The sequence below is a fragment of the Rhinichthys klamathensis genome, unplaced genomic scaffold, assembly GCF_029890125.1.
Source record: "Rhinichthys klamathensis goyatoka isolate OS25496 unplaced genomic scaffold, OSU_Roscu_1.1 h1tg000039l_1, whole genome shotgun sequence".
NCBI classification, from domain to species: domain Eukaryota; kingdom Metazoa; phylum Chordata; class Actinopteri; order Cypriniformes; family Leuciscidae; genus Rhinichthys; species Rhinichthys klamathensis.
The window spans coordinates 329016-351500 of NW_026606586.1; the positions used below are offsets into that span (position 1 = coordinate 329016).

Here is a 22485-nt window from a genome sequence, read left to right on the forward strand (position 1 = left end):
ATAAGTAGAAATATTGGTTTAATAATTCAGATATGTTCGAAGCAGAAACTGATTCAGAAGAAGTCAGTCAATTAATGTACATTTTTGGCATTATTACATTAAATCTCATATTTTCGGAGTGTAACAGCAACGTTAACGCGTTAACATGCGAATAATTATTTCCAGTTTAACGTGTTAAAAATATTTAACTAGCGTTACATCAGCTATATGATCACGCTCTTATTCATGCAAATGCTTTGAAACCATTCAAGCACGATAAGACAAAAGAGACCGCACTGCCTGTGAATGTCTATGCGATAATGCGACACACACACAACGCACTCTTTCGTGCTTGAACAAACAATAACACATTTTTTGTCCATTTTGTCGAGTATCCTCATAAGAGCAGTCTTAAATTAGTTAAATAACGTCTTAAATTAACATAAAGAGTTCTCTCTGTCATAAATGTTCATCAAAGAGAGAAAATGACTCCCTGCTCTTGACTGAAGAACTTTTGTAGCTTCAATTAGGATTCATCTATATTTAATTCATAATTTATTCAGTGCAGACTGTTTGATAACTCAATTTCTGTATGTTTCCTACCTGTTACAGAACGGGAACAGGTAAATATGACATTTATTATGGGGTTATGTGAGGATTGTTTTAAGTTCACTTAAATTAAAAGTTTTTTGAAGCCTAATAAATGTTAGAAATACTGAAATGTTGAATGGCTATAATGTTTTTAAAAAAAATCGACATCAGTAGCAGTGATTCTGGCCTTTGGAATTCCACTTTTTATTTTACTACAAAATTATATGCATTGCTTTATTAAATATGAAATACATATTCTCAATTTTAAGGTAAACAATTATTTTTATGCATCACATTTCACCATATTTTACAGCTATTTAAATAGCATGTATTGCCTTTTAAAATGTAACTGTATGATATAAGGTGACTTACATACAGTTCACCAATGAACAGTTATTCCATTAAATGATATATTTTAGTAGTGTAGCTCATTTTTTTGCTTTGGGATTGCTCTCCTCTCAGTGAACGAGGCGGAGTCCCTCTGTTCCTCCTCAGGGAAACCGGCCCCTTTGTTTCTGACCTCACTTCAGCAGAACAGCCCGAGAGAGTGTGTGTGTGTATGTGTGTGTGTGTGTGTGTGCGCACAGCATCTGAAACACTGCGGCATGGACAGCGACGGGAGGAAAGTGGTCGTGTGTGACAATGGCACTGGGGTAAGACATTCACAAAGTGTTCTGGAAACGTCATTCATAACAGGGCTAAAACTGTACTATATAAAATTGCTGATTGAACATTTATGAAAGAACTCTATTTGTGGTTAAGTGAATGATAAAGGGAAGTTGTTTTGATTCAAAAACTGTTTAAATCGATTTGAACTTAAAGTTAAAAGAGATCTGAGAGACTTTATTTGGCAGACTTGCGTCTGCGGGCGCTGGATGCCTGACTTGCGCTCGTGCGAAGACCTGTTGCATTGCTTCAGTCTGTCTGAACACGTCTGGCCAGGAACAACACTTCACCTTAAAAGGTGGCAGGGCGAAAGATACACTGTTATTGGCCACAAATGAGGAAGTGCTTTAAACTCTGGTGTGCTTTAGTGTAAAGGTTCCTGACCTGAAATGAAAGTAGGGAAGTTGAGGGGGAGTTGAGGAAGATGCAGTTCTTCAAAACGGGCTTATCTCAAATAATACAGTCATCAAATATATACGTCCTTATAAACCTGAAATGTAAAGCAGAGCCGAGTTTGATCTTTTCTTACTACTCACTCATCATCTTCTCACACACTGTCTGCAGTTTGTCAAGTGTGGTTTCGCTGGCTCCAATTTCCCCGACCACATCTTCCCAGCCCTGGTGGGACGTCCCATCATTCGGTCAGATATAAAAGTTGGGAATATAGAGATCAAGGTGAGTTATCCGGTCAAAACAAAAAACAACGGTTCTGTATGTATATACACACACACACACACACAGTATGTATTCACACATGAAAAACTTAATATTAAATGAAATGTTGTGTTACTAACTAGCTGAAATAAATTTGTTAAAAAAAAGACAAAAACTGAAATAACACACACACGTGCGCGCACACACACACACACACACACACACACACACTATATATAAACCTAAAGGACAAACATAAAATACAAATGTGAAAAGCACATAAAATAACTGAAACTTCAACTAAAAATTTGATTCTAAACTTAAAATATAAAATAAAGGTAAATTAAAAATATGAATAAAAATATAATAGTATATAAATAATTAGAAAATAACACTGACAAACACTGTCATTTAACAAGAAACCTGTAAAAACATCTCTCATTTATTTATTAATATTTTCAAATTATTATTTAAATTATTTCTATCCCTCAGTTCCTTACTCTAAATGATCTAATAGTATATATATATATATATATATATATATATGTATAACAGTATAATGTAATTACAATAAGTAAATAATATTACATATAAAAATATAAACACTGCCATTTATGCACTACTCTAATATAGATTTATAATTCCCAAATATATAACATAAAACTTAAAATAGTTTAAGATTATTGAGAGTTGTACAATTTGATCTAAGTAAGATTCATTATTTTTGCTGCAGAAACTATATACTCAGTCTCAGAATATAGAATTAATAGAATTTATGTGTCTATGTGGTGTTTTTAATATGCTTTAAGACACACCATGTGTAAATTCATAAGTCGACAGCATTGCTGAGTATTTTCTCCTTAAAACTGCAGTGAACCAAAGACAGTCTCAAAAACACGGTGTGAAATCGCTGGTGTTTCTGACGTCACACACGACCTTGTAACCAATCAGGTCAACGTGTGATCGTCAACGAGTGGATCTCTGAGCTGAGTGAGTGAGTGGAGGCGGGGCTCATTTGCATATTCATAGAACCACGTATATTAAATGAGGAAAGGGTGTCGCGTTACATTCAAGCTATTTTAAGGCATTTCAAGGAAAGAAACGCAAAAAAAAATCATTTTGGTGATCAAAGATGAGTTTTAAGGGATAAACTGATTGTCCTCAGAGGGACTTTAATATAATTTGTTCTTGTTTAACACTGAAGTCGCCCCTCTGCCTCTCAGGACCTGATGGTGGGCGACGAGGCGAGCGAGTGCCGCTCCATGCTGGAGATCTCGTACCCCATGGAGAACGGGATGGTGCGCAGCTGGGAGGACATGCTGCACCTGTGGGACCACACGTTCGGCCCGCAGCGGCTCGACATCAGCCCCCCCGACAGCAAGGTCCTGCTGACGGAGCCGCCCCTGAACCCGGTGAAGAACCGGCAGAAGATCGCAGAGGTCATGTTCGAGACCTACCAGTTCCACGGCATCTACATCGCCATCCAGGCCGTGCTGACGCTCTACGCTCAGGGTAACGCTCGGGGTCACGGGCCCTATTTTAACCATATAAGCGCACTTAGTTCAGACTGTCAGTCCAAATCCGATTTTTATGCAAATCCGATTGGAATCTAGATATAAACCATCACTTAATACAGTCCAACTTTTTTTCGTCTTGCTATTGAACAATATGTGAAACACTTTAAGGGTCCTATTTTGAGGATCTAAGCGCATGGTCTAAAGCGCATGGGGCAAGTGCACTTAGGGCGAGAAAAATGGTCGGCGCTCCCGGCGCATGGTCTAAAAGTGTTGTCCCTATTCTCTTAGTGAGTAATGGGTGTGTTTTGGGCGTAACGTGCAACAAAAACAATCAGAGTCTCATCTCCCATTCCCTTTAAAAGCCAGTTGTGCTCGCGTCATGACGGATTCGCTATTTACATGGAGGAATTTGCAAGCGGAAAAGCTGAACGCTTCTCCAGAGAGGAAACGGATCTGCTCGTGCGCGAGGTTGAAGCGAGCGAGGAGACCATCTACGGGACAAGCCGGATTCCACCATATCTTTATGTACACAATCTTAATATTTTACATTGTAATCCTTTTATTTGTAATAGGCTATTTGGCTAGTTTGTGTGCTACTGCGCGTCCCTGTGTGTGTGTAATAAGCAGAGTGTGCGCGTGTTGTGGACCCGCCTATAGGCGCACATTACTTACGCGCTCTTTAAATAACCAAAAAATACTCCATCTTTATCTTTAGACCAGGTTTTTGTTGCTCAATGGCGCAGTTTATTTCAGTTGCCTCAAAATAGCAACGCGCCAACAATGCGCCTGAACACACACACCTTGTTTTCAGACCAGCACCAACAGATGGGCGCAAATCCATTTGCTATTTAAACAACGTGGCGCAGGACATGAAAATGATAACTGCGTCGGGCTGAAACTAGCAAGAAACACTTGCCTGACGCTGCATTGCGCGGGTGTATGATAGATTAGGGCCCAGAGTGTTGAAGATGAACGTGTGGTTGACTTGCGCTGTGTTCCCGCGGCAGGTTTGTTAACCGGTGTGGTGATCGACTCAGGAGACGGTGTGACTCACATCTGTCCCGTGTACGAGGGCTTCTCTCTGCCTCACCTCACGCGCCGGCTCGACATCGCAGGACGGGACATCACGCGCTATCTGATTAAGGTGACATTCTCCTTCTACTATCACCATGGAAACTGAGGAATGAGCAATGTTACAGATTCAGCACTTAGTTCATTCTAAAAACGACATCATTTTTTCACCCTCATGAAACCTGTTTGATTTTTTTATACTTTGGACCCCATTGACTTTCATTGTATGGCCATTTTTCAATGTTATTTTGGACACCGGTGTTTTTCAAAATATATTTTAAGTAAAAACAATAATATTGTGAAATATTATTACAGTTCTAAATAGCTGTTGTCAATTTGAATATATTGTAAAATGTAATCTATTCCTGTGATCAATAACTCCAGTGTGTCACATGATCCTTCAGAAATCATTCTGATATGATGATTTGATTTGACACATTTGTGATTAATATCAGTGTTGAAAACAGTTCATATTTTTGTGGAAACTGTGATACTGTCATTTTTGGGTGAACTAACCATTTCAACTTCTATTGAACCTGGAAATTTTGTTAAACTGTCTATTTTTTGGACTCATTTCTTAAAATGGATCAAAATCTAGATATAGAATCACTGTATTATTTATAAATAAATAAAAAGATCAATCAAGAGCAAGTGTTAGCAATTATCAGTTGTGGTCTGGTTAAAAAGAAATGACCAAAAAGAGTCATCTAGAATTGTTGAAATGCTGATATTCTGTTTATTCAGCTTTTGCTTATGCGAGGCTACGTCTTCAACCACACGGCAGACTTCGAGACGGTGCGGATGATGAAGGAGAAACTGTGTTTTGTCGGATACAACATCGAGCAGGAACAGAAGCTGGCCAATGAGACCACCGTCCTGGTGGAGTCCTACACGGTAATACACATACAGCTCAGGAAAATGAAGCCGGAAACAAGTCACACACAAAGTACACCTATGGACAGGTTGCATGAACAAAACTGAGCAAAGTTTGGTATAGTGTGTTTCCATTTAAAAGTCTTGAGGCAAAACAATCGTTTTCTTATTGCATATGCATTTAATTTTTTCAATTGTCAATCAATGTCACTCACTTCTAGTGATGGGAGAAACGAAGCTTTTCGAAACACTGAATCAATTGAACCGATTGCTTTGCAAAATGATTCACTGGTTCGAAGCGCTCGAAACGCCGCACGCCGGCGACACCTGCTGGTCAAAACTGTGTAAATGCAGGGAAAACAGCCTCATAAAAACACCTTTTACAAACCAATCGCAAATGTTTTCTTGAAAGATTAAGCTATCAAATGGAATATACAAATCATCAAATACCATTAAACATGAAGTGTCTGTATTATTTGTGTTTTTTGTGTGTTTTATAAAGGGCGTGGTTAGTCAGGCCAATAAAAGACGATCAACTCTACTCTTCTTTTTTATCACACAATGTGTCATTCCTCATTACAAAAGTCTAAAACTTTATATAAAACTGATCAGAGATCAGATAAAAACCATATAGTCGAACCATTAAAATGTCGAAACCTTCGAACCGGTTATGAGTTAACGAAGCCTTGTTTACTACCTTGTAACCAATCAGATCAACGTGTGATCGCCAACGAGTGGCCAGGCTCATTTGCATATTCATTGAACCGCGCATACTAAATGAGGAAAGGGTGTCGAGTTACATTCTAGTTATTTTAAGGCATTTAGAATTTTTTTTTAAGGAAAAAACTTGTCAATATATCATTTTGGTGATAAAAGATTAGTTTTAAGAGATAAAATGTTTGGGACTTTAACAGATTATAGAGCAACAACAAAAAAAAAAAACTAGGGTGAGGATGTGGACTTAAAACTTGACTGCCTTCCTCACAGCATATAAAAGATTTTACTGACCTTTCCCGCCCGCAGTTACCAGATGGACGGATGATAATGGTGGGAGGCGAGAGGTTCGGAGCAGCGGAGGCTCTTTTCCAGCCTCATCTCATTAACGTGGAGGGAGTCGGAGTGGCCGAGCTGGTCTTCAACACCATCCAGGCGGCGGACATCGACCTCAGGTCAGAACAATTCAACACTAGAGTCAATTAGGAGACGTTTATTGCCTGAGCTCTGAGCAAATCTTATAGCCAGTAACTGGGCAGATTTGTTCTGCAAATGTTTTTCAACTAACAAGTTAGGAGACATTTTTAAGGAAGCTTGTTTCTGCCACAGAACAAAAAAAATGTAAAAAAAATCTTTTTTTTCTCACAATTAAGAGTTTACATCAGAATTGTGCGCTATAAACTCGTAGCTGCTAGTTATAAAGTCAGAATTGCGAGATATAAACTCGAAATTGTGAGAAGAAACGTCAGTCTTTTTTCCTCACAGAATTGGACTTTAAATCTCGCTACTGCAAATTAATATCTCACAATTCTGAAAAAAAGAATTGCGACAAAATTTGCAATTATCTTTTAAACTTTTATTCCGTGCTGGAAACAAGCTTCCATACATTTCCATCTACACTGAAGAAAGAAAAATCTGTACTTGGTGTTTTCGTCTTGTTTTCCAGTACAAATATCGCAAAACATTCTTAATTCAATATACATTTACTTGACTAAAACATAAGAATACCATAGGCCTAATGTGTTTGCAGATATTTGAGAAACATGCTAAGTTCATTTACAGCCTGAAATTCTACTTTGAAATGCGCGTTCTGTGTCCGTGGTTTGGTGTAAAAAGTAAATGTACCTTGATTAACCATCGGCTTTTTGACCGAAAAATTTTACGTTTGGTTTTTTTTTTTTTACTTAATCAAATTGGTGTGAAACTTGGTACAGGTTTTGGCGCTTGCTATGTGAACACGCACACACACACACACAAAAAAGGTCCTGAAAAATTAGTCACGCTTGTATTGTTCGTGGTTATTAATGAATGGGAGGGAATTTCCCCTATTGGACACGTTTGGTACTGCAGCCAAACAAATTCTCACTGAAAGCTCATGTTTTGAGATACCAACCTCAAATTTGGACCGCAACTTGTTTAGATTTATTGGTTTGATTTTCTCACAGTTTTAGAGTAAAACGTGTTTTGGAAAATTAATATTTAATATAAAAATTGAAAATGGTATTTTTGTGCATTTTTCATAACAATAACTTTTTTTTTCAAGTTCAGTTTTTTTAAACGTTTTTTTCACTTCAGCTATTAATAATCTGCCACGTGTCTTCTTTAAAAAGAGACCAAACTTCAGTCTGTGCTCCAAAGAATTCAAGATTTATGACTGTTTAAGCTGGAAATTTAATTTTCAGGTCAATGCTCAAAAAAGTGAATAAATGGATTATAAATACAGCATAAATATAATTTAATACCATAAAATCTCCTAAAAAATACTAAATATTAAATAAAAAACATTATCAGACTAAAATAAAGTACAATCATTTCATTTAAAAAAAAAAGAAACGAAATATTAAGTCATTTTTTGACCAACACTCGGGAAGTTAAGAATATTTCGATACTTGTACTGGAAAATAAGACAAAAACAATATATATTATATTTTTGTTGCTGTGCAAGAGCTTCTGAAGAGACTTTGCTCAGCACAGCGATGCTTTTATTACAGGAATATTCCAGGTTGAAGTCATTTCTTCTGAGGTCACCTACAGTTGTTTCTGATAGAAATGAAATTGGTTTCCAGCTGAACTGTTCCTTCAAGGGTGTCTGTGAGCTTCATGTCTCACTGTCCACCTGCAGGTCGGACTTCTACAAGCACATCGTCTTGTCCGGAGGAACCACCATGTACCCGGGGCTGCCGTCCCGTCTGGAGCGAGAGATCAAGCAGCTGTATCTGGAGAGAGTGCTGAAGGGAGACACTGACAAACTCTCTGTAAGCCCTGACGCTAATGCTAACTCCTATGCTAGGATCTCTTTCTCCCTGCAAAAACATCTTAAAACAAGATACATTCACACGAGAATCAAACATATGTGAAATATTAAGACTTCATGTTTAAAGTTAGCAGCTTATTTCTATTATTTGCGCTTGTTTTAAGCATGAAACTCAAATTTGCTTGATTTGTGCTAAAAACAAGAAAAAAGTAATTGCCAGTGCTGTACAGTTTTTGTTATTGTTAACTAAAACTATTACAATTAAGACATTTTTGGTCATGTAAATAAAGCTCAAATCAAATATAAATATTAGATGGAAAACTTCAACTTCAACAAAAAACCTAAAAGAAAATATTGCTTTGGAAACTAACTGAAATAAATGTTCATAGATAGAAATATAATTACTTAGATTACCGAAACTTAAATAAACAAGTTTTAAATTAATAAATAAAATATGTAATATAAATAATATAATAATATAAATAATTTATTAAATAAATAAGGTTTTTATTTAAACCTTAAAATAAAACTATAGATGTTTAAAAGAAAACAAATACCAATAAAATGATACTAAAAAGCATAATACATAATAAAAGCACAATAACAAAATTACAAAAAAACCTGAAAATAAATATTAAAATAAAAGGTTATTCAAAATATTAATAAATACTATAATAGTATATAAATAATACTGAAATAAAATAAATAATAAAACTTAATTCAAGAATTCGCTGAAAAGTCTTAAAATCACATGCAAGTAAATTTATCTTGTAAAATAAAATGACTTTTATCGTGATATAAGATTCATATAATTCAATATACAGTATGTGAAAACTATTGACTGATTACTTTTTTTCCCCTTTTTTTTTTAACCACGCCCTAATAATCAGAATCCAAAATCCATGATTGTTTGACCTCTGGAAAAAAGGCACTTTTCCAAAACTAATTTTTGTGTATAAAACATCGCTACATGAGGCCCCAGGCGACCCGTTTTCATCACAACGGCCTTTGAAAAGCAAGAGTGCTGGTGCTAACATGTAAAGAAACTGGCACACATAAAGTAACCTTTAAATATTGTGTATTCAAAACAGATAGGCTACATGTCAGAAATGCAGCTTGTGAATTAGTTTTAAATGACTTTTTCTTTCTTGCTGTTTTCTCTCTTTTACCACAGAAATTTAAAATCCGCATCGAAGACCCTCCGCGCCGCAAACACATGGTGTTCATGGGTGGTGCAGTGCTGGCCAACATCATGAAAGATAAAGAGTCTTTCTGGCTGTCGCGAGCCGAGTATGAGGAGAAAGGCCTAAAGGTGCTGGACAAACTGGGAGCGGTGCTGGGATGAGCGTCGGCACCAAAACCAGTCACTCTAACCTCTTCATGCATGTTCCCATTCATATCTATTGCTATTATAAAAAAAACAAAAACATTTTAATTACTACATCTAATCCTAAAAAAGACTCAAACACTAAATAAGGACATATCATAGACGTCTGATGCGTTTATAAAGGCTTATTATAGGTTTGGAGACGTTTAGTGACGTTTATTCCAGCAATTTAGCCCCCAAAGTACATACAAGTAACTAAAGTCGACATGAAACCGAGTTGCGATGGTCTTTTCTTCCCTATTGTGACGTATATCCGAGTGAAAACGCTTAACAAACAAGAACAAATGTAGGCGGGGCTTGATTTTGTCTGGGGGGGGATTTGATTGGATGGGTGTGGTTTGCTATTGGTGGATCTCATGTGATTGACAGGTTGCCCCGCCTTCGTCATCAGAGAAGAGATAAATCGTATTATATCATAATATACTGCAATAAAAAAATAAGTATTGTCCATTTTGATTTCATGGTGACTTTAACAAGCTATCTAAATGGAAATAGATACTAAGATGACATACTATAGACTTGATATCATATCTATTATTTGAAATAAGTTTGAATACGTCTCATCTTCGCTATTTATGAACTATTTATCCCTCTGAACAAGTTTCCCAGGAAGTTTAGTAAAAAATTAGGGCTGTAAAACGATTAATCACGATTAATCGCATCCAAAATAAAAGTGTTGTGTTTACATAATATATGTGTGTGTACTGTGTATAATTATTTTGTATATAAATGCACACATGTATATATTTATATGTTATTTATATATAAAATGTTTATATTTATATAAAATATACATTATATATAGGCTACATTCAGTCTAGATACAGTATATACATGCAAATATTTCTTAAATACACATGCATGTGGGTATTTATGTATTAAAAATAATTATACACCGTACACACACATATATTATGTAAACACAAACTATTATTTTGGATGCGATTAATCGCGATTAATCGTTTGACAGCCCTATAAAAAACTAAATTCTGGGGACTTTTATACAAAGCAAGTTTGTCCTCCATGTATAAACTTTGAAACGCATCATCTGCACACACAAATACAAATATATATGACAAAAATTGCAAATTGAAACTATAGAAATCAAGATATTTGACTTGGCCTATTTTTACAGATTTTAAAACTGAATAAAAATCATGTGTTGAGAATGAATATTTCTATTTATTAAATTTAACTGTTGATCCAAAGCAAGAAAAGAGCCTCAAATCAACATTACACTTGATTACTAAGTTGCTGCTGCCATCTAGAGGACTACACACTTACTAATGTTCAGGTCGATGCGAGTGTGTTGAACCGCAAAACACCAAAACAATAATCCATAATCGCCAACTAACAGCTCCAGAGAGACAGATAGCATTCATATAGGAGTTTAATTCTGCATGTCAGTGAACAAGCGTACAGCACCGTTCTCTAGGCAGCAAACATTCAGAGAAATTAATCTGAGCGTGATGTCATATGAAGCATATTGTTCATCCATGCATCACAATGAAGCGCATCACAAACGAACGCATGCATCGGTCAAGAGTTCAACTGATCCAGCAATAAAAAGCATCAAAACTCAACGGAAGTCATAATCAGAGCCCCATGTAGAATAAGCATTACATTTATAGTTATACAATTCACTGTAGAAAGGAAATATTTCAATGTCACATTCAGAGTCAAAGTGAAATAGCATTTGATGGAACAGTCGTTTGGCGGGACATTCGCAGGAAACGCTGCCATGTGATGTTTTTACCACAGGAACCTATTAAAATTACTTTATTTAATTATTCATTAGTATCAATTAAACATCAGACACTTGTGCACTGATGTTTAAACCTGAATAAACCTGTGACTATATATAATTTTGATGTTGTAAGGCACACAAAGTTAGTGATACTACCAAAATGTACCAGAATTATCTATATTATCTATTCAACTTAAAAGTATAGATACTCAGTGTAACATGTCCCAATTAATGAAGCCTTTTACGGTTACAGTTTGTAACAATTAATAATATTTGTACTTATTTGTACATATTTTACATTGGGGTAATAGTTTAAAGTGCCCCCATTATGCTATTTTAAAGATTTAGACTTCTACAATCATTTTCTCGTAATATACAGTCAGTGTAGCATCAGCAGCGTCTGAAACGCTTCGATTGAAGATTCAGTGTCTAAACCCCGCCTTTCGTGAGCTTCCTCTGCTCTGATTGGTCCGATCTGTTGTGATTGATTGACAGCTTACAGCGTGTGTCGGACACCAAGCGGCCATTAACAGTGCAACAGTCGCGTTCTGGAAGTAAAAACGCATTAATTTTCTCCATAAGGAAACAGATTTTTAACTTATAAACCTTAAAACCCCTACTGTGAGCTACGAGGCTGTTAACACATCGCGTTTGATACGCCAAAGCCATATTATTTCAACTTAAGTTTTAAAATAATCGTGTTTAACAGCACAATTTGTGGGATTGGGATTGATACACTTCTGATACGAACAGTAATTGGCAGTGGTTTAACCCCCTATTTATGGTCAATATATTGGTATTTATATATTTTGTTTTGGAGTCTCCTATATAGATCCAAGGTCAAAAAACACAAATAATTCCCATAATATATATTGCATTATCACCACTTTCTCACAGACTGAATCTTTGATCAAACCGCTTCAGACACTCTCTAAACCCCGCCTTTCGAGAGCTTCCTCTGCTTTGATTGGTCAGACGGCTCAGTGCGTTGTGATTGGTTGACCTCTTACAGCAGATCTTCCTCAGCACTTGATACACAGTGAAATGAACAGTAAACTATGGCGGCGTTTTACCGTGCATATTGCATTTATTGCATAGTATTATGCAATTTTTTTTTACAAACAGGAAGTAAGAAATTACGATTCGTTTCAGACACGTCAGAATCAGTTTTTTCTTTTAGAGAAAATAACTCAATTTATCGATCACTTTGATCTTTTTACATTCAGAACTTTTACATTCACAAACAGCTATATCCAGAAAAGCATAATACGGGCACTTTAATAAAACAAAATCCTGAATCTATCGGCCACAAATGGCAGCGTTTCCTGCTGATGACTCTGGCTTAAAACTAAAACCTGTCAATGAAATACTGAAGCTTGACACTTGATGGCCATTTTGAGAATCAGCCTCCTCTCTTCAAACCAAGAGGGAAATTCCTTCCGACTTAACAAAATTTGCTTTCCAGTATGAGTTGAATTGTGGGCAGGCATAATTCAGATCCTGACAGTGTTTATGTGTTTATCTGCCCACCGTGAGGAGAAAGCAGAGCTGTGCATTCAGCGAGCGTGACGTGATACACTTCAGCCAAACACAGCTTGTTTCTTTGGAGTCTATTTACATGAAGTATTCACAAATGATCATGATGGCACATGTTCACTACATTCTTCAAACACTGAAATAGTCTGCTTTCTGAAGGATATTATAAGGAATAAATCAAATAAACACAAATATCAGGCCAGTGGTGATTCAATGATCCACGATGTTCATTCAGTTAATGTTCAGCTAACAAAATAGCCAGTGCAGTTCAAGTAAAACTCATAAGAGTACCAGAAGCAGACTGTAGTACAGCAGTGTTACCGCAAAACTCACTATATACTCAAACCTTCACACTCCATACTTACACTGTGTTTACACCGGAAGCGCGTCTGTTGTCTACACTGGAAATGTCAAAGCTGCACATCGGCTCATAACCAAATAAGCTACAGTATATTTGCATTTTGTTAAATTTTTTTGTTTATTAAATATACACTAGCGTTCAAAGGTTCGGGGGTCGGTACGATTTTTTGAAAAAGAAATTAATACTTCTATTCAGCAAGGATGCATTAAATTGATCAAAAGTGACAGTAAAGACATTTATAATGTTAAAAAAAATTATATTATAAATAAATGCTTTTTTGAACTTTCTATTCATCAAAGAATCCTGAAAAAAATGTATCATTAGCTGTTAACTCAAATTTTTTTCTTTTTTTTTACTGTTTTCAAAATTAATAAAAATAAGACATTTTTATTAATGTTTTTACTGTGTTTTTGAACAGTAGTGTATACAACAGAAATTCACTGCTGTAAAATGTACTAATATATATTTACATAGATGATATTTGCCTATTTTACTTTATTAAAAATATATTAATCAGCATTACAATGAAGTTTTGCATGTTATCAAGCACAATTTAAGTTGTAATAGAGCTTTATGGCGCTTCACATGCACAAATGTGCTCATTTTGCTGATTAGTGGCTTAGAAAATGGATTATTTTTTTTACATCATAACCTTACATAATATATATATATATGTGTGTGTATATAATATACACAAACATACATTTTTTTAATCGTCGGCATCGGCCAATACGATTCTCTGTTTGGCCGATGTGTCGGAAAGCGGGACTTTTATTTTGACAGCGCCACGAACGCCACAGAACTCCCATTTCCTTCTTCATTAGATTACGGTCTCGGTTTAACAGTTCTGTCTAATACTTTATTATTATTATTATCGGCTTCGGCCATCAGTCACCCCGCATCGGCCATCAAAAAAATCATCATCAGTCGAGCACTACTTTTGGATCCTAGTGTAAAATTAAATAAAATGAACAGCAACCAATTCAAATACGATATTTATATATATATATATATTTTAAAAAATCAGATGAACGAAAGAAATAAAGTGGCTGCAGTAATGTGTCAAAAACAGAAGGTGCGTCGCGACACACTTCCAGTGCAAACGGCTCCAGTGATTATAACAGGAGCGATTTAATGCAACACATCCAGTGTAGATACAGTGTCGATACTCAGAGCATGTGTACATATGATTGTTTAAACATATATATTTTTATTAGGTTTTTTTGTATTATGTTCAACACTTTGGTATTACTCTGCAATACACACCTCTGCAAGCCAATCAAAAAGTGACAGCTGAATCTCAGCGTTTCCAGATCTCCTGTTTGGCAGATATTGCTTTTTGCATTATTACCAAGTATCTCCTTCTTAATGCTATTGTGCTTTCTGTTTACACCCAACACAAACAAAAATAATCACCATCATCCATAGAACTGAACACATATACCGCATTCAAATACTGTGTGACATCCATAAAACCTCTAGCCACGATTGTGACAAAGTCATATTGTGCACCTGCTTCTCCTCACTCCTCACACACGGACTCTCCCAGGTCCACAGCGCCCCCTCGGGTGAGTCTGCGCATCTTGCTGAAGTCGTGATCGCAGCGCAGGAAGGACAGGGACGCTCCCTCCTGCGAGCCCAGCTGATGGGGCTGAACGTGGGCCGGGAGAGGACACATCTCCCCGTCACTCCTCCAGAACAGACAGTAGTGCTGCGGCTCGCTCACGCCGAACACACCCGCGCAGGATTGGGTCAGAGCGTCGACGCTTTCGCCCGCCTTCCAGAGGAGAGTCCGCACTGCACTGCGACTCTCACCCTGGAACAGCACACGGATGAACCTCTGCACACACACGGGGAACGCAGTTAGGGGTGGATTAGATTTAATTAAATAAACAATAACTTGATTTAGATGGATGGATGGACAGGCAGATAGATAGATGGATGGATGGATGGATGGATAGATAGATGGATGAACAGGCAGATAGATAGACAGACAGACAGATAGACAGATAGATAGATAGACAGGCAGACAGACAGACGGATAGACGGATAGTTGGATGGATGGATGGACGGACAGGCAGATAGATAGATAGATGGATAGATGGATAGATAGACAGACAGACAGACGGATAGACGGATAGTTGGACGGACGGACGGACGGATGGACGGATGGATGGATACTAGATAGATAGATAGATAGATAGATAGATAGATAGATAGATAGATAGATAGATAGATAGATAGATAGATGGATGGATGGACAGGCGGATGGATGGATGGATGGATGGATGGATGGATGGATGGACAGGCGGATGGATGGATGGATGGATGGATGGATGGATGGATGGATGGATGGATGGATGGATGGATGGATGGATAGATAGATAGATAGATAGATAGATAGATAGATAGATAGATAGATAGATAGATAGATAGATAGATAGATAGATGGACAGGCGGATGGATGGATGGATGGATAGATAGATAGATAGATAGATAGATAGATAGATAGATAGATAGATAGATAGATAGATAGATAGATAGATAAGCAGACAGATGATAGAAGATAAATCTGTGCATACCATTCAAAAAAATTTTTTTAATAAAATATTTAAATTTCTTATTGTTTCTAATAATGTAAACAAGCAGAAAAATATATTAATTTATAATATGTAACTTGACATGTTTTAGCCCTTCACAATCCAGCCAAACCTCCGATAAAATTACATTATTCCCTGCTGAATAGTCTGTTAAAATCACAAATTTGTCACATTATATCACTATACAATTGTTTTGGATGTACTGTCCCTATAAAAGTTGTTTCCTGATAATCAAATAAATAGTGAAATAAGCCTGCACAGAAGAAATATCCACAAAAATAAATGACTAAATATAAAATGGATTGTGTATTATATACATACATATTCACAGTAACACGATCTGTGTGTGTTTGCATGTTGTTTTCAACCTGTTTCTGCTGACTGTCCTTCTGGGTCTTGGCTTCTTGGCCCCGCCTCCTGCTCCACTCCCGCAAGTACTCTTGAGCCTCATTGGTCAGAGTGCAGGTGGGCGTGGTCCCAGGCTTGTTCTGGATCAGGCATAGGCTGGCATACACGCTCGTCAAATAGTATCCACCTACAAACAAACAACCATGAAAACTGCTCAGTTTGGGGACATACAAACACCCTGTACATCCCGCCTGCAAAAAGACAATGTACTTAAATTACTCATAAACCATTAAGAATGATGCTATACATGATATATATATTATACATATATATAAAACATCCAAAACAATTTACTTTTGTATTATAATGTGACAAAATAACGTGGCAAATCTATAATATATGCATAAATCTGTATATAAATAGATTTAGAGTGTAGGTAGATCAACTCGATTACATAATTCATAAAACTTCATGCGAATGTGTGGTCGTTGCTGGGTTTCCATGGTAACAGCAACTTCTGATTGCTGTTACTCTGTTCAGGTAGTGTAGTTCTTCACAGGGAATTTGGCTGCTGAAGTTAATGAAGATAAATGATAAATGAAGTGGAAATCACACACACTTGTGGCTCAGAGCTCATGGTAGACCGTCTCGCAAGATTCGTGTATTATTGCTAAAAATCAAGATTAAAGTTTTTTGGCTAAAGGTTTATTTTTCAATTAAACCTTTTTGATTTACAAATGAATACAATATTTGTCATTTATAATAGCATATGCATTTTCCTCCCAGTCTTGTCTGCGATTCTCATATCTGTGAAGGATACATTTGATACCTGTTATATTACAAGTTATCGTACACAGTAGCATAAATGTGCCACCTAGTTTTTGACACAACCTTCACTTTAAAAGTAACTAGAGTTTTAAAAGAGGCCATATTATGGCCTTTTACAAACTCTTGATGTTGTTTTTGGACTCTACTAGAAGAGGTTTTTTAATACTTAAATGTTCAAAAAACACTCTATATTTGATATTGTTGCAGCACCTCTTTTCCCAGTCTGTCAGTAACGCTCTGTTTAGTTCCTGTCACTAGACTAGTGTGCTCTGATTGGTCGGCTGGACCAGTGTGCTCTGATTGGGCGGCTGGATCAGTGTGCTCTGATTGGGCGGCTGGACCAGTGTGCTCTGATTGGGCGGCTGGACCAGTGTGTTGTGATTGGGCGGCTGGACCAGTGTGCTCTGATTGGGCGGCTGGACCAGTGTGCTCTGATTGGTCGGCTGGACCAGTGTGCTCTGATTGGGCGGCTGGACCAGTATGCTCTGATTGGGCGGCTGGACCAGTGTGCTCTGATTGGGCGGCTGGACCAGTGTGCTCTGATTGGTCGGCTGGACCAGTGTGCTCTGATTGGGCGGCTGGACCAGTATGCTCTGATTGGGCGGCTGGACCAGTGTGCTCTGATTGGGCGGCTGGACCAGTATGCTCTGATTGGGCGGCTGGACCAGTGTGCTCTGATTGGTCGGCTGGACCAGTGTGCTCTGATTGGGCGGCTGGACCAGTATGCTCTGATTGGGCGGCTGGACCAGTGTGCTCTGATTGGGCGGCTGGACCAGTATGCTCTGATTGGGCGGCTGGACCAGTGTGCTCTGATTGGTCAGCTGGACCAGTGTGTTGTGATTGGTCAAGTGCATTGAGAGTGTTTGGGAAATGCCCCGCCTCTTTCCACACACCACGAGTTTCAACACACTACAAACTTACTCAACCAGGCCCCACCCCTTTATTTTGCTAATTAATTATTTAAATTATGAATATTGTCACATGTTCGTTTCCGGAAGAAAACTCAAGACTACAATGGAGGCATTTCAGGGAGTTGAAACAGTGACACTGATGTAGAGAATAACTCCCGCTAGAGGGACTTTGTGCTTTGTAACTTTTTCATGCTCAAACAGCAACATTACACACTAAAGAAAGACGAACGTGTAAAAAAGCAAAATAGGTCCTCTTTAAACAGAGTCTGTGTGTTTTTGTTGTTGAGGTGAATTCTCCTTTACCCTCTCCGGTCAGCCATGCCGGCTCAAGCAGCTCCATCATGTACTCCGTCTCCAGCAGCAGTTGTGGGACATTACATTGAACAAGCACGTAGGACAGTGCCGGTAGGAAATCCTCAGACCCCACTTCCTGATCTGCAGAGGAAATGAGGAAAAGTCTTAACTTTAACTTTGCCCTATACCTAATGACAAACCAGTTTCTAAATCTTTTCTCACCTGGTTGCGTCTCCATAGCCTTGTACACACTCTTGCACACCTGCAGCAAAAGCAACACCTTGTCAATGGGCGAATGGCTGCGCTGCATCAGCGTGAGCTTTGCCTTCGCTCGGTCTATACCACGAACGTCCAGGACTCCCACTCGCACAGCCAGGCGCTCCAGCGCCCCCTCCTGGTAGGCCAGCAAGCTGTCCGTGATCCTCCGTAAAGAGCCGTCCTGAGTGTGGAGAGATACGAGCGTCTGGTGCAGCTGAATCTTCAACGGCTTCAACACGCAGCCAAACAGAGCCTTTTCCAGGGCTAGATCTGAGGGTCACATGACAGGAAAGGAAAGTGCACTTTAAAATCTGAAATTATATTTCTAAATCATCCCTGTGAATGGTTATTTCAGGCTCTTTCTGGTGTCATTGTGCAATTTACAGTGTTTACTGGCTTTATATGGGCTTAACTGCCCCGGATTTGAAATATTGGTTTGTGATGTAACTTTTTATAGGCAAGGTTAGTGATTTTAAATGTTTTCCACACAAAGTGTGTCTGTGGAAGTGAACATGCAGCCACTGAGCAGCTTGGCGAAAATAAACAAGCTCTGTTCAATGGAAAATTAATGTTTGTACAGTAGAAGAAAGAGCCAGATACATTATAGCAAAACAGGAAAATCTGTGCACTGTGCAAAATCACCTCCCCATCCCTCCTTCTATCTCTGCTCTCTCTCTCCACACGCTTCCTAAAGTATGCGTGGGAATGTGCAATGTGCTAATGATAAATGCAAAGTGGAAAACGCGAATGCCTCCACCAACATCTGAAACAGCATCCATCCCCAGGGATGTGGCCGGATTTCTTGCTTTGATTTGGGGGAGATATCTCATAATCAGCTCATAATCCCAGCTATGCAGGGTTATGAAAGATTGGATGTTTTTATTTGAGTGTCCGTGATTGTTCTGCAGTATAAAATAGATCTACGGTAACTTACACTTGTGTCTTAACCAATGCCGTACTGCATACACGTGAACGTATTTTTTAAGGAACATATTTGGTAATATATAAATCTTTACAAGTGCATCAGAGAACGTGAGTTATACTTTTACAGCAAAACTGCATTACATCTGTGTTAATAAAAGCTGTATGTACTGTAACAGTGCAATTCAAACATAAAAACTATTTTCCAGAAATTCAATATATCAAAGGATTCTAGGAAACCAATCACATCTTTTATCCACTCCAAAGGTTTTACAGTTTTTAAAACCAACTGATTGGATTCAGTGATGCAATCCATAGTGTTGCGTCATTTACTTCCTGTAAAATCCTTATTGGTGTTTGCCAAGTCAAGCATCACAGTTAATATTGCTCAAACTAAGGGTTTAAACTAACTCCTAGTGTATCCTGTCGTATTAAACTCTTGTGTAACTTAACAGCCCTGTTTGAACTGTAAACAAGACCTGAATTATGTTTTGCAAAATCAGACTTCCTACATTTATTAAAAGAAGGACCCGAGTCAAATGAAAAGACACTGCAGGTCTTAATGCCAAATTCTGATTTGTTGACTATATATAACACGATTACATCTTCTTTTAAAAGTGACCCATGCATTTACACTATAAACTTGGCGAATCAACCCAAGGTAGACGTACTGACCCGGAAAAGGCCGATAAGGAAGTAAAAAACAGCACGATTTACAATGGATGCAGATGAAATAATACAAGCTTTTGCTTTCCGCACCATCTTTAAAGGGGAGCAAAACATTGGGTGGAGTCTTTATCCTCCATTGTGCCATTGAAAAGATTCATGTGATCACGGTTGGTGTCCACCTGAGTTGGCGTCATTCGTCACCATCGCTTTTTCAATGACATACGACTCGCATTTACAGGGTCTGTCCGCTTACATGGCAGATGCACGTATCTGATTCACGTTCGTGGGTTTTATCGGATCTGGGAGGAAAAAAAATTGTTGTAAATGCAGCCATAGAGACTTAGGGCAATCATCCACGAACCACCCAGGGCATCCTAGCAATGTTCTGCCAACCACTCACAAAACCTTAGCATTGTGGTGCCAACTTGTGTAACTACCAGTAACATTTTTTTCAACAAGAATAAAAAAGGTCTATTTTCATTAATATTTACTTCTATATTACTGGTTAAAAGTGGGGGTGTTGTGGCCTAGTGGCTGCTGTGCTGGAGGCCAAAAGTTTGGAGGTTTGATTTACACTGGATGCAAGATATACACTTTATAAGTTCATACACTGAACTTAATAACCTTGGCGTTGCTAGTGTCTGCTCTACTGTTTGAGCTACAGGAACTACTGTATCAGCAATGTGTCATTGTTCGAGTGTTGCCTTCTTACCTTTCTCGTTCTCAGGCACCAGTGTCTCAATTGGAGGTTCTATTTCTCCTGCTTCAAGAAGGAGATTTTTGGCTTGGGACAGAAATATCCTCAAGCCCTGAAGCAGCTCCACAGCAGAACTATACGTTGAGGCCTCCATCTCCTGCCTCTGTTTCTCTAAGAAGTCCTGCACCAATGACCCAAACGTGGAGCGTTTTTCATGGGAGAGTTCGTCCACCAATCGGGCAACTCGGCGCTCAGGAGCAAACACGCATACAAAGGCAGCGGTCATGCGGCGTAGAGTCGAGGTCGGGTTCGCTGAGGGGAAACGGGTCCCACGTGCCGCAGGCGGCCATTGGTGGGCAAAGTCCTGGGCTTCCTCCTCCTCCAGGCTGCTGAAAGAACTATTGCTGTCCAGTTCAGCAAGGGAAGGAGCTCGGGTTCTTTCCAAAGCGAGACACACCTCACCATCGTCAGTGTCTTTGTTGAGTTCAGCGTTGTCTCTTTGGGGTAAGGAGTTACTCTAGAGAACCACATGATGTGGAAGGGGGTAAGGTAAAAAAAACAATGTTAATTTTAGAACATAGCACTACTATTTTCAAACAGGCATCACGATCACGACCTTCCAGAACCACAGTGCAGTGTAGGCACAGTATGTGGAATATCATTATATTGGATGTAGGAGGCAGTTAACTAGTAAAGGTTATATTTGTGCTGACCTCTCTCCACCCGCGCTATCTTCAGCACAGTTGCGTAGAGACCATGATTTAGCCAAGTAGGATGTGCTCCTGTTCCATTTTTTGTTGGCCCTGAAATGTTATTGTACATCGAAGACACTCATAACCCTTCCCATATGCCTATAACTATTACCTAGCCTTAACCTGGGAGGGAAATGAGGGGTTGATAAGAATTTGGTTCGACCCCATAAGCCAACGGGTGCTCCAGGAGGGCTACCATCCTGTAGTCTAACTCAAACCCTAATCAAACACACCTGAACCAGCTAATCAAGGTGTTCAGGACTACTTGAAAATGAACAGCTAGAAATAAAGTCTGCAGAAAAGTAGCCCTCCAGGAGCATGATCGGTTACCCCTGCCATATCCCACCCCAAAGCCTAACCAATGTGTGTCCAATCCAGCTCCTGGAGGGCCACTTTCCTGCAGAGTTTAGCTCTAACACACTTGTCTGAAAGTTTCTAGTGATCCTGAAGACCTTGAAGATCCTGAGTGGTTCAGGTCTAGCGCTAAATACTGCAGGAATGAAGCCCTCCAGGAGCAGGATTGAACACCTCTTGCATAACCTCTTACATATACCTAAAATCTAATTGGATGATTGGTCCAGTACGAACAAGAACACTGATCCAGAAATGTGTCCTACTATCAAAAAGCATGGAAAGTCACATGGGTATGGTGACTATGATTTAGCCAATTAAATGTGCCAACTTTTCTGTCAAGCTAACATAGTCCTAACCCTAAGCTCAACCTCAACTTCAACCATTAACAAGACCTAAAGTCAGAGGGAAATCTTAAATTGATTATGTTGTTTAGAGATCCCAATCCAGCTGTGTCCAATCCTGTTTCTGGAGGTCCACCTTCTAGCAGAGTTTAGCTCTAACCC

At 38.4% G+C, this 22485-nt stretch overlaps 2 protein-coding genes across 2 annotated transcripts in view; one reads left to right on the forward strand and one right to left on the reverse strand.

Annotated features, from left to right (window-relative positions):
* The first annotated feature begins 1090 nt into the window (after positions 1-1090).
* zgc:101810 (uncharacterized protein LOC493612 homolog) lies at positions 1091-9746 on the forward strand. The gene is made up of 8 exons (XM_056246449.1): positions 1091-1223; positions 1801-1911; positions 3114-3402; positions 4415-4551; positions 5223-5372; positions 6375-6520; positions 8188-8320; positions 9494-9746. Exons 1-8 carry the CDS (start codon positions 1176-1178, stop codon positions 9662-9664), a joined length of 1185 nt encoding a protein of 394 aa, XP_056102424.1. The 5' UTR covers positions 1091-1175; the 3' UTR covers positions 9665-9746.
* Positions 9747-14254: 4508 nt separating this feature from the next.
* The window catches only part of rin1b (Ras and Rab interactor 1b), a 44037-nt gene continuing 35806 nt past the window's right edge, over positions 14255-22485 (reverse strand). The window contains exons 7-11 of the mRNA XM_056246444.1: positions 20892-21393; positions 18554-18859; positions 18341-18472; positions 16319-16485; positions 14255-15190 (exon numbers count right to left, since the gene is read on the reverse strand). Coding sequence (XP_056102419.1) covers positions 14873-15190; positions 16319-16485; positions 18341-18472; positions 18554-18859; positions 20892-21393 — 1425 coding nt within the window. The 3' untranslated portion in view covers positions 14255-14872. The remainder of the gene's footprint in view (positions 15191-16318; positions 16486-18340; positions 18473-18553; positions 18860-20891; positions 21394-22485) is intronic.

Bases quoted from the DNA above. Each gene is read 5' to 3' on its own strand.
- zgc:101810 (XM_056246449.1), top strand. From the start codon at position 1,176: ATGGACAGCGACGGGAGGAAAGTGGTCGTGTGTGACAATGGCACTGGG. The intron at 1,224-1,800 runs GTAAGACATTCA...CACTGTCTGCAG, and splicing joins TGTGTGACAATGGCACTGGG to TTTGTCAAGTGTGGTTTCGC. The intron at 4,552-5,222 runs GTGACATTCTCC...CTGTTTATTCAG, and splicing joins TCACGCGCTATCTGATTAAG to CTTTTGCTTATGCGAGGCTA.